The sequence below is a fragment of the Magallana gigas genome, chromosome 4, assembly GCF_963853765.1.
Source record: "Magallana gigas chromosome 4, xbMagGiga1.1, whole genome shotgun sequence".
Lineage (NCBI taxonomy): Eukaryota > Metazoa > Mollusca > Bivalvia > Ostreida > Ostreidae > Magallana > Magallana gigas.
In genome coordinates, this window is record NC_088856.1 from 28,961,367 (window position 1) to 28,974,596 (window position 13,230).

A 13,230-nucleotide genomic window follows, 5' to 3' on the forward strand; every position below is an offset into this window, starting at 1 on the left:
TAGGACAAGTAGTAACTAAGATATAATCATCAGAGGGCACCTGCAACAAAAACTTTAACCAGCTCTAAAAACCTTGACCTCCTTCAGCATCTGTAACCTATAGCTCAGATTCAGCATCCAAGTCTTTCAAGTCCATAAGTAGGTCCAGATGCATCATCCATGCAAGTTTGGTGAAGATAGGACAAGTAATAGCTTAGATACAGGACCTGCAACAAAAACTTTAACCAGGTCCGGACGCCGACGCCGACGCCGACACCGACGCCGACGCCGAGGGTATAGCATAAGCTCCCCCTGACTTCGTCTCGGTGAGCTAAAAATATATCCTCATAATTCATCTTTAGAGTCTGCTCCCTGATGAGGTTTTGATTGCCTCCCTACTCCATTCAACGTCTTTGATTGTCTCCCATGGATAAACTTTGGATGAGATTTTACGTATTCAGCAGCCTTCAGAATTAGCCGCATGAACTCTCCCACATCAAACTCGTAGTTTGTGAATTTTGCATGCGCCCCTAAAGTTGGATGATGCCCCTAAAAATTCAAAATAAGAAACAATGGAGATTTAACAATGTTTGTTATAAAACAGTCAGACTAGCACAACAAGACTAATGAATAACTTAACAAGACTTATTCTTCGAAATGCACGAATCAATATTTTTTAAATTTTCTGGAAAAATTATTGAAAGTTTAAAATTACTTCTTGATGTGGAATTAGTAGTTATTCAAAAATCAAAGGTACAGAACAAATAAGCTAGATCATGATACAAAATGTATATTGCATTTTATGATTAGCAATAAAAATATAGCTCATTTAATTTTAATGAGATTCAACACCTAATTGGATGTCTAATTTAATCTGTATTGATACTTATTGTCCTCAATTAAAATTTTTAAAACATAGGTTCTAAGCATGTGGATCTTTTTTCATAATATAAGAGAATATTTTCACCTCGTCTTGTTGATGAACTTTGGATTGTTTCTCCCAGGTCATGTAATGTATTCCTCGTGACCTTGCAAGGTCGTGATAGCAGGCTTTATCTTCACAATTATATCTGAAAAAGAAAAAGTCAAAGCATTTTGTTTTAACAGTACCATTATAGCTATATGTATATCATGAAAATTCTTTCATATTGACTTTCTTTCTTTAATAATTATATTTTAACTACGTTCAAAATGTGCTGGGTTAAAATTAGATCATTTATTTTGTTTGTTAGGTTTTTGGACAAAAATATGTTGGCTAATGAAAAAGCCAGTTTTTAATACATTTATAATCATCATATCAATGTACATGAATTTTTGATTTGGTAAAAAACCAGACCCATTTGTATGTACATGTATATAACTATAGAAATGAAATACCTGTAAATTGAAGACCTTCTGGCAACCACGTTGCTGACCAGATATTTTATATTACTTGCTAAATATATATAGACATTAATCACTTGATACATTTAATCTAATACATGTAATACAGTGGCTCTATAGCTCAAAGAAAAACAATGATTGTTTAACCATAGCCAACATTCTGTCTGTTCTACTCCACTTACAGTTCAATAACCACCGCCCAGTCTGGTTGAAATAGAAGATGAGTCAGCCCAGCTCCATGCATACCAATGAATATATCACTGTTGTAAGAGGTCTTCAAAATAAATAAATTTTATTCACTTAAGGAGGCTGTATGGTCAACAAATTAAACTATCAGACCTGCCTAAAATTCTAAGATATCATTTGTTTAGCTATAAACTATCATTCAGTTATTAAAAAGAAAAAATCCATACATTTCACCTTTTGAATTTCGGTATTTTCTTATACTTTTAAATTAATATAAAGCTCTTCTTCTGAAGGAGATCAATACAGACCAGAAATGGCCACAACAATCAAGCTTTCATAAAGACATTCATTCATTAAATAACATTGTTAATTATCTATCTTACAGGGGTTATTAATTATCATTATATTGAAAGCTCACATATCACCGTTCACCAATCTTATGCAAATTTTATATCAGAGATTACAGAATAATACTCATTCTTCGATAACTAAACTGCTAAACTGAACTCATGTTGCATACCTCGATTTGTTCTTTAAATGGCATGTCCCTGAAAAATAAAATGAACACTTAACATGGTTCAGATTCAATAGTCTACTTATTACACATACATGTACCCATATTGTTTATTGCTTTAAGGTGGAACGCTACACCAAAATTTAATTTTTTGGTATCATTATAAAAGTATTGTTTCTAATAAAAAAAAATTGTTGTTCAAAGAAGGATATGTGCTCCTAATTATAATAAAATTATAAAAAAAAAATTGTATTTTTATGAGAAAATGGAAAATCTGTTTTGGTTGCAAGTAATACACTGAAGAGTTTAAAATTTGGTGTGAATAAATGCATGACATTTATATTTAAATTCATCATTAAGTCATTTTTTTTTTAATAAGTAAAAAATAATTTACATGACTTGTATATCCAAAAATTAAAAAACATTTTTTGTTCATATTATTTGAACCTCTAAAAATGCTTGTGAATAGGGAAAATTGGTTTAGAATCAAACTTGCGCTATGAACAATGGTGAAATTTTTATTTTTTCTTTAAAATGCTTATCTTTTGCGAAAAAGGATTCTGATTATGACAATCAAAAGAATAAAACTCAAAATCAAGAATCTAAGCTAACCTGTTATAGGTAACAACTTGAACTTCAAATTCTCCTACAGTTTTCATGGCTTTCACAAGCTGAAATATACATATTACAATTATTTAATAAATATGCCTAATATTGTTGACTATAGGTATAATTTCGCAGATGCCAAGTTTATAAATGCATTAGTTTCTAATTTCATTAGGAGATCGAAACTCGCGTTTTATTAATTACAGCAACTTCTTCAAAATACTCACTTCTGCCAAACACTGATATAGTAAAACATTTAAAACCTTTTTTAACTTGTTGCAAATTGACGCCAACATTTGATCTTTTATTGAAACATATATATATCAAAATATTTCAATACAAACATATGAAAAAAGTCAAACCTCATCTTCATTCAAAATGTTCCTGTACTTTGTTTTTCTTGACAGCAAAGTGATTCTAATTTTGTTCTCCTGTTTTAATTAAGACAAAAGAAAGATTGAAATATATTTTCTCCATCCTGTTAAAATAGAATAAGTTAATTAAATACATTTCTGATTCATAACAATTACGGAAACCCATTAACAGTGCACATTAAACACATTTAAAACCAAATGCATGGTTTAAGCAAATTTTTTTCTTATAAATATAAATTTAATTTGTAATTTCATTGACAGATAAGTTTATGAAACAGTTCAAAATAAAAGCTAACATCACAGATTTAGATGTAAGCATGAATTCATAACAAGTGTGTTCGCTTTCAAAATGATTTACAGTAATTTTTTCAAAAGAAGCATCATTTTTTAAAAAATAAATTATTGAATAATATTTTTATGTTAATTAATGTATACATAACCGTATATCATTGATATATTTGATGACACTTACTAGAGGCCCCTGCTGAGTAAGTTTGAGTCGGTGTGCTAAATGCTGATTAAAGGCTTCAAACAAGCTGCTACCATGGCAACCATAAACCTATGAAAAATAAAAGTTGGAATAATAATAAAATATAAAATAAGTAATTAAAGGGATGTGCACGTACAGAAAATTTCATTGCCATTATTATCTCATTGATATTTTGAGTTCTCAAACTTCATGACTATACAAATGGTTCAAGCATGTTGTCATAGACTAATAATACATGTATTTTTACTATCAGCTCTGTGTAAACCTTTATTTTTGTGGGCAGTCAAATTTCCATGGATCATTCAAAATTTATTGGTTCATATAAACATAATTTTGTAAACAGGCTATATATTATTAATTAATAGATATTAAAACAATATGTCAACATTTCCTTGGCAAGAAGTACTGTAAAAAAAAAAATTGACCCCAGCCAAAAGTTACTATTTTCATGTATTTCTGTGTTACAGAATTCAAATGTTATATAAAACGTATCTTAATAGTTTAATAATAACACAAGGTATCAAACTCCAAATTATCTGGTTTACAATCCTTCTTCAAATTGCAACTTGTCTCCCTTACAGAGGAAAATCATTAGAAAACTTGATCACCGTAACAATCGCCTGTGCCTTGGCCCCCATAATAATACATGTACCGTTATATGATTTTATGCTACCGTTTTAAACCAGCAGTGTATCTGAACACTTACCAATGGCTGGTTGTAATACATGCCGTATCTCATTCTTGGCAGCAGTGAAAACACAGCATCACGAACACAAACCTACAATTGAAAGTAATTGAACAGTTGTTAAGAAATGAGCAGACGCTGTTTTACGTTTGTATTCTTCATAAAAATCAAAGTCGGATGTTGTCGAGTCTTATTTCACTATATTTACATCTACCGAGTATGATTCCCTCTATTTGTTACGAAAAGTTATAGTTAATTCATAGCTCTATAAAACAGACAGAACTGAAATCTACATGCCCTGTTTATCGAATGGTCGAAATCTACAGTGACCTAAGAAAAATCACGGACTGCACGAAGTAATCGTACATTTTCTGAAATGTCCGTACCTTTGAAAGCATTTTATTGCTAAATAATTTTCATTCTATTAACAGCTCCTACATATAACTTTAGCTGACTTTTGAACTCTATAAAAATAACTTCATTAACTTGGTCTTTCAAATTGGAAATTTCCTACCAATGGGTTTCTTTGAGCAGAAATAACTGATTAACCTTGCTAGCATGCAAGGCTAATAATGTATTTATTCTAGTCAGACAAAGAGCTAGCTACCAATACATGTTGATGCATGATGGGTAAAATGCCAGCTGTACTTAAATAAATAATGTGACCCTGGACTTTTTAAAATAAATTAAGTTAACACAAGTCATTAACTTGCCTCCCCCTAGAGACATGGGATATGTTGTGTCAAGTAAATGATAGCATCTCTTGACACTAATTAAAAGTAACAAATATGACATTTAAATATCTTTTTGATGATATGGCCTTGATCGTGGTCAAATGACCTTGGATTCAGGTTACATCACAGGTCAGCTTCAATGAAATTTAAGGGGATGTCGGACAAATGGACAAGAAGATTTCATAAAACATCCCCTAAACTTCGATTTACTGAGGAGAACATCATCAAATCACGCCAATAACGTAAAACAATACAAAACTCACCCGTTTTTTGTCGTACTCATGTAACCGGATTATAGGATAATCTGTAAATGCTTTCCACGTCTCACTGAACAAATCACTGTATCCCATGGTGCTCTGTAACATTACAATAAGTACTATGAAATCATTTAAATTTGTGGGGGCCAATTTTCGCGAATTGTTGAGATTTTACTTATATGTAGGGATGTAATTTTGTGTTTTCAGTTTGAGAAAAAAAAATGAACTCTTTCATATTAAATTTGTTTTTGTCATGGATGAAAATTTGTGGTGGAGGTTACCAATGTATGCATTAAAAATTAAGCCACCGCGAATTTTAATAATTCTACAGTAACAATTAATCATCAGGCTTATTTCCATCAAAAGTTCCATCTGTGACAAATCTACATTAGCATTGAAATATAACAGCGAATAGTTCTTCCTTCATCTTGTGCTTGGCAATAAAGGTGAAAGTTGTGTATCCCTTGAAAAACAGCAAAATCATCAAACCCCTGTGTTGTATCACCTAGCGCTTCTTTGCCAAACAATAATACAGATTCCTTTCGCTTATTGATTGATATTGATTTGTCTTGATTGTCAAGCACATATCATAACTAGGTATATAATTTTCAGTTTATGGTACTGAAGACATCATAAAAGGATGGACACACCAAGTAATACAGATTCCTTAATGTTTGTTAACTGACTCAGTTGCAAAGCATATGTCAATATTAAGAGCTCAATGGTCGTGGCCATTTTTAGACTGTATTTGATCTTCTTTATAAGGAGAGCTCTATATAAAACTATAGTAAAGTAACCAAATTCAAAAGGTGACATATATAATTATGGATTTTTTTCAAGTGATAGGCTATAACCAAACAAATCAAATATCAAAATTTTACGCAGATATTAATTTGTTGACCAACCAGCAACATTAATATCAGTAGAAATTTAGAATTCCTGCCTGCAACACTACATTATTAGGTTTTTCGCCTAATCAGGTTTTGCTATGCTTACTAAATACATATAGTCACCAAATTCAACATTTTCTACCGATGCGAAGATGCAGTGAGAGCAAAGTCTTTTGACAATATATGTGCGTCATTTATCACCTATGTTTCCATGGCAACTTACTGTGTCCCACATCACAATGTAAACATGGGTGGAGAAAGAATTGTTCAGGTGATTGGAGGTGTACAAGTTGATGAAGTCACAAAAATGGTGGTACATGTTTACTCCTGAAAAAAAACAAAAACAATCATTTTTTTTCATTAACCTTTTTATTGTCCCATCACTTCATAAACAGCAATATATTTGGTGCCAGATTTTGGGATTCACTAAGTACTAGGTTACATACAATTATAAAATTATAAAAATTATAGCTAGTAACTAATTATAAAATATTAATTCGTGGGGTTTTTTTTTGTTCAAAATCTAACAAACATGAGCAATGGTTTGCTGAAAAAACCCAATTTTCTTCAAAATTGATCAACTGTTATTTCATCATGTATTAAACTCATTATCATTCATATTCAACACCTTCATTTAAATGAAGACTCTATATAAAATTTCTCTCTCTAAAATATTCAAAGAAAAAACAATACCTCATATGACATAAAAATTGCTGGTACCTACCTGCATCCAGCTTCATAAAGTATACAGGTTTGTCTATTATGACATCACAATGGCCGTCTTGAATCGGGCGGAAAGGTAATGAAGTGAAATGTTCCACCTCTGCATACCTTTAAATATAATCTTTTGTTGAGGATGAAGAGTATATAAAATCAAACAACTTAATAAACATAATAAAACCATTCTTTTCTGCAAAATTAGAATTGTCCTCATTATATAGCTAAAAATGCTGCCATCTTTAAAGTAGGATGAGACAAAACAGAAATTTAAAATATAGGATAGAAAACAGCCTTTTTGTTGGTTAGGTTGCAGGATTATAGGATGGAGAAGGGTTGGATTATCAACTTTTCAGAATGGCAGCAAAGTATTTATTGGACTGAAGATATTAAATGTACTAATGACATCAAATGACATTAAAACTCTTTACACACAGTATTCAACAAATCCCAACCTAATTTATTTTAAAAAAGAGCAGATTTTACTGATGGTACATCAATTAACTTACAGAAAGACTTACCAAGATTGCAAGGCACTTTTATGTTCCCCCTCTGCCCTCAAGCTCTCTAGATCTAGGTCGCAGTGACCTCCTATGACCCCATTATTGAAAGAGTCCTGGGAAAACCTAAGTTTTTCATCGAACATATTTTCTTTGAATCTACAATATGTTAAATAGTAAGATATATTCATGAATGGTTTTTTTAACTGATTACAAAGAGATCTGCTATGACCTTCACATTGTTTTGGTTATAAAGAGATCTTCTATGTCCTTCACATTATTTTGGTTCAAGGTCACTGCATGCTATTAACAAAAAGCTTTTTTTAAGTAAAGTATTAGCCCAAAAAAGGCTAAGTGTTGAGCATATATTTGCTCTTTAAAAAGAATTTTTGTGAGATCCGTTATGACCTTCACATTTGACCTACAAACATCATTCAAGATCACTGCATACCCATTGATCGAAGGTACCATGTTGGTAAAGTATGAGCCAGATTGGAGCAAAGGGAGAGAAGATATGCTCCGAACAAGGATTTAATTCTGCTATGACCTTCACATTTGACCTTGAAAATTGGTTCAAGGTAATTACACAACCTTTACCCAAAAGCTGTTTATGTGAAGTATGAGCCAAATAGGGCTTAGTAGAAAGTATATATGCTCTGAAAAAAAGGATTTTTGCATAGTCTTGGATATGACCTTGACCCTTAACCTAAAAACATCATTCAAGGTCTTTGCACATCCTTCGACAATTCTAAATTTAGTCTTACGACTACAGTGAAATCTTTTTTAAAATGTTTTTGTATACCTGTAATACATGTTTTAATGGATTGTTAGCTCTATAAACATTGTAAAGATTTTCTTTCATTATTTGTTTCCTCACTGGTTAAGAATATCATCACAATATTTTCATTTCATTTGCTTATCTGATGCAATATTTTATCTTTATGTGAGATGTTTCTCAATTACCATACATGTATATCATTCCTTTGTTAATGTAGAGTAGCAAGACCACTATTATTCACAAAATTAATGTTACAGAAATAATACAAGAATATCACCTATCCTGTCCAGCAAACATTCCTGGCTTGGTGAAGTCAAAGAACAGGTTTTTTCCATGACAGAACCTGGTGTAACGGACACACTCCAATAGGGAATCCTCCTGTTAGTGCAAAAAATTGTCTAAAATATGGAAAACAAAAGCCTATTTCCATCTAACATATACTTAAATACCTCATACATATGTACCTAATTATACCTGCTTAGTGTGCTGCACTGTGCCACAACAAACTAAAAATATTTTTTTTTGTTCATATCTTATTTATGCATCAGGCTATACAGTTAAATACAAAGGCATAAGAAGGTATTCAAAACTAAAAGCTACAGTTACATCTCTGGTGACTAAGAGTTTTTGGTTGATTAAAATTTTGTTTGCTACAAATTTTAGTCAATCAAAATTTTGGTTGGCAAGAGTTTGAGAGGATGAGTCAGAGGTTTTTTCTTTTATCTGAAATTATTGTATACAGAGTTATTTTCACCCTGTGATATTTTCGCTCTTCATAGTTTTGTCATGTCTTGAATTTGCTCAAATAATTTTGAGATAACATGAGATGTAGGAATTCACACAGTCTTCAATTCACAAGCTGACGACGAGGGTGAAAGGGGCGAAAATAAAATGGGGGCAAACATTTCTCTGTATCAGACTGGCAAAGATTTTTGAAGATTAAAAGAGTATTTTATTTGCCAAGGACTAGGTGATGGCCCTTCCATACCTGAGTTTTCGGTGAGCAGATTGTTTTCAGCTCTCGTCTTCGTTCCAGGACATAACCAAAATCCACCGATTTCCAGAACAAATCCAGCTGGGACTCTTTATCCTTGGTCCTGTTTGGAATACAGCAAAATGTAACCAGATAGCCATATATCTATGAAGTATGATTATAAGATTGTATTCTGCTTTACGTTAATTAGTCATTAGCTTGTTGTGCACTCGGTACGAGATAAGTGTATAGTGAACAATGTTAAAGGTCATTGACCGAAAAGGACACTTGATGTAGTTTGAATTCGTGTTGTCAGCGGAATGACCGGGAAGAGTAAAACTCTCGATGATGATTGGACTTTGGAAAGAGCTCAACGGATGCAAGACTCTTAATTGTAATTAATCTTTAACAATGGACTTCGTTGATAAGTCACTAATGAACTGTGACCCGAAAGGATGCATTAACAGCTGCTTATTCTATTTTGCTGATTTTTTATGCTTATAATTTGATTAAGAATTTGTAGATTGAGTTTAGACCACTATACGTTGATTACTGTGCTTAGTAAATATCATAAAACATGAACTAACTTATGATTTCAAAAGTCTAAAGAACAGAAGGATCACAAAAATCTGCCACTAATATAACTACTCAAAGAACGCAACTACATGTATAAACATGTGAAAACTTTTTAGACAACATTTTCGCAGCTTTCTCATTATCGTTTTGTAAAAATTTTACATTTCATTTACATAGTGCCTCTTTATAAGAATTAACTAACATATTGACATTAAAAAAGAAACTTACAATGGCATGTTCATTCATTCCAAAAACAAACTATAAATTGGATTTTCTACATAAAATGAATCTTTAGTTAAGTTATTCAACCTTCGTGAAAACTTCAAAAAAGAATTAATTGAATTTTGCAATGTCTTTGACATTATCTATTACACATTGCTTAATTTCATATTTATTGTGTACCGGTATTCAAATTATTTTGATTAATATGAATTCTTTAAAAAACAATAGTATATCATTATGTATAGGCCAGAAATTGTACATCAATTGTTAGCATGATTAGTAATAAAATAATCATTACAATTATAATTTTCACTAAAATTCAAAGAAATGGAAGTATAAATTGCTTGAATAAACTTGCAATTTGTAGACTGTGAAATAGTCTTCACAAAAAGTAATTGGTTTACAAAAATTAACATGGTGACTTCATAGTATATTTACTTAATGGTTTCAAACTTTTCTTATCTCAGGACTAAGATTTCAGACATATCAAAATAAATATGAAATATTAACAAGAACCATAACCAAGAAAGGAAATTATTTAACACGTTTAAAGTTAATTAGAAACATGTTTACAATGAAAACAAAATAATTATCGTTCTGTCAAGAAGGCAGGATATATAAAAACATGCAGCTGACAATATATAATTAATATGATTCAGAAGATAACCAAGTATCAAAGGTAATTGAGCCATTTTAATTAGACAGTGTGCTTTCAGTTCACTGCAACTACTTAGTTCTCCCATCAAAAAAGAATGACATTTAACACTTGTTTCTATAGAATACTAAATTACAAGCATAGATTTGGACAGGTGTGCTGTTGATTTCATTCAACTAATGTCTGAATAAATGGCTGACAATGAAAAATAAATGTGGAAAGTTTATGTCAAATTTCTGTTTCACACATACTAACCAAAGTCTATGGTCTTTTACAATGTACCAGCGTTAAAAATTTAACTTTTATGTGACGCACTATTTCATCGGTTAAATGAAAAAGGTATAGTATGGGCTTGATAGAAGTAGACAATGTTTGCAAAATATTATATGTACCGGTATTGTGACCACATATGATCAATCTGCAAGATGGCAAGTTTAAATTTTGCTGTTAATGCTGTTTATGGGTATAATTTGTCTAAAACCCATTTTGAATTTTCACTAACTCAGTTTATACTGGTATAAACTAAGTAGCTGTTGACATCATTTGTATTGTAAAAACGGCTGTAAACAATAGAGATGGTCAGTAAGGTTAGTAGTTGATGCTATAGAGTTTACCATCCCATACTCGGCTCTGGACAGGAAGTGGAATTGAGACGGCTGGTCGAGTCACAGAAATCCTCGTATCCCCAACATCTTTTCTCGTCTAAAAACCTCTGTCAGAAACAAAATTCAAGGAAATATAGTTAAAATATAAAATAAACTTTAGTTTTGGCAGGTAATTTAAGGATGCATGTAGGAAATTTTATATAAATGAGCTACCTAAAATTAAATGCATATTAAGATGTTTCATCAGTACCAATATATTTTACTTCAAATTGTTTCTCTCATGCATTATTAAGATTAATTTCCAAACACTGCTGTAATAATTATACAAATGGGTAAGATTTTATTTTGTAAAGTTTGGTAAAAAAAGAAAATACAGAGGCTAGAATATGTGATCAACAACTTTCTGATTACTGTATACAGCGTTATTTTCGCCCCTCATAATTTTCACCCTTCTATACTTACAAACAGTTTCACCCCATCTTGAATTCGCCCAGACACAGTTGAGTTTAAAGAGAAATAATTTGAGACATTGAAATTCACCCAGTTTTAAATTTTCCGCTCACAAAGAGGGCGAAAGGAGCGAAAATAAAACCGCTGCAAATATTTCCCTGTACACAGTAAATAGATCTTTGTTGAGGATTTGCACCTTATAGGGACAGCTCTCATCCTGTTGACATCTTTGCGCGACCTCTCGGTGGTTTCGTAGATAAAAGGACAAATGACTCTCAGGCAAGTTCAAGTCCTCCAATCCACAGGTGATGGGGCACACCAAGAGGATCCAATAGATTCTGTTCCAGAACCGTCCCATACTGCAAGATAAATAAATGAATTAATTAATGTTTGAATAAATTAATGAATGAACAGTAAACAAGAGCCATCACACACTGCAAGATTATTTAGATAGAGGTATTAAAATGAAAAAGCATTCTGAGAGAGTTTCATAAGCATATCACGTCCCCTACAAGCCCCCCTTCCCCCCCCCCCCCCAAAAAAAAAATTAATTCAATGAGTCTAATAAAATTAATTTTTTCATCATCTTTCGGTCTATTTAGGATCATCGGACATCTCCGTTTGTGTGAATTGACACTGGATGAAAAATCTGGTTTCAGCACTGCGAAAACTCTTTGGAAACTTTGTGGAAACTTAAGGTTTCTTTAGGTTTCTGACAGGTTTCAGCACAGAAACTTAAAGTTTCATTAAGTTTCCGCAGTGCGGAAGCTTTGGCTGTCAAAAAATCCAAATGGTTTCCGCAACGGAAACTTACTGAAACTTGAAGTTTCTGCATAGTTTCAACCTCCATATACAATATGGATACATGTTGTTTACAAAAGGTTTCCACAACTAAAACTTACTGAAACTTGAAGTAGTGCACCAGCCTAGCACTACCCTGATGACACCAATATGAGAGATTTTCAAACATTAATAACTTTTATAATCAATAACTGTTAATAAAAAGTAATGAAAGTCGAACTTGATGAGTGATAATTCCTGGTGTTGATGGAATAGTACAGTTGGATCTGCATGACAAAGTTCTGTTCTATCTTTTCCCACCTTTACAATTATTGGAATTCACAGTTCAATAAGTCACATTTAGAAATTAATTTAACATGTTAAATGCCGGTACGTGTTGATTAAAAGTAATAACAGTCAATCTGCAAGGCATCGATCATTATGAAGCTACGCAGAAAGTTTGAAATCATTATTCGCAAAACCAAATCTAAAAATCTAGAAATTGAAGTGGAGACAGAACGACCAGTAAACCATGATAGAGACTTATCATGTTAGTCCCCCCCCCCCCCAGCCTTTCATCAGTAATGGAATAATAAATTAATAATTAGTCAACAGAGGCGCGTTGTTTAAATATATAAACAATCTACAGATAAATCTCATACTGCAAGATATATATGGATGTGTACTGGTACATATAAACTATCTATTCAAAGTACCGTACATGTATGCAGACCTGAAAAGGTAATTTACAAATTTTGTTTCAATACCTGTCCATAAAAAAAGGAGAAATTCTCTATTTTTTTTCACACATGAGGGAAAAATGTTTTAAATGTTTTATGTGCCTGCAATGATGTGTGACTTTTCTCAGAAGCCAAG

The 13,230-nt window shown here is 31.9% G+C and overlaps 1 protein-coding gene across 3 annotated transcripts in view; it reads right to left on the reverse strand.

Moving 5' to 3' along the window:
* LOC105335741 (EGF domain-specific O-linked N-acetylglucosamine transferase) overlaps positions 1-13,230 on the reverse strand; it is a 132,809-nt gene that overhangs the window by 118,019 nt on the left and 1,560 nt on the right. For 2 of the 3 annotated variants that reach the window (XM_066081910.1, XM_066081909.1), the window contains exons 2-14: positions 11,771-11,933; positions 11,134-11,231; positions 9,082-9,190; positions 8,371-8,471; positions 7,337-7,474; positions 6,823-6,929; positions 6,322-6,425; positions 5,215-5,307; positions 4,239-4,310; positions 3,515-3,601; positions 3,031-3,099; positions 2,675-2,733; positions 2,069-2,096 (exon numbers count right to left, since the gene is read on the reverse strand). In XM_066081910.1, coding sequence (XP_065937982.1) covers positions 2,069-2,096; positions 2,675-2,733; positions 3,031-3,099; positions 3,515-3,601; positions 4,239-4,310; positions 5,215-5,307; positions 6,322-6,425; positions 6,823-6,929; positions 7,337-7,474; positions 8,371-8,471; positions 9,082-9,190; positions 11,134-11,231; positions 11,771-11,932 — 1,227 coding nt within the window. In that variant the 5' untranslated portion in view covers position 11,933. Of the gene's footprint in view, positions 1-113; positions 529-946; positions 1,050-1,544; positions 1,637-2,068; positions 2,097-2,674; positions 2,734-3,030; positions 3,100-3,514; positions 3,602-4,238; positions 4,311-5,214; positions 5,308-6,321; positions 6,426-6,822; positions 6,930-7,336; positions 7,475-8,370; positions 8,472-9,081; positions 9,191-11,133; positions 11,232-11,770; positions 11,934-13,230 lie in introns of those variants that run through there. The other variant, XM_034449202.2, reaches the window with a different exon arrangement.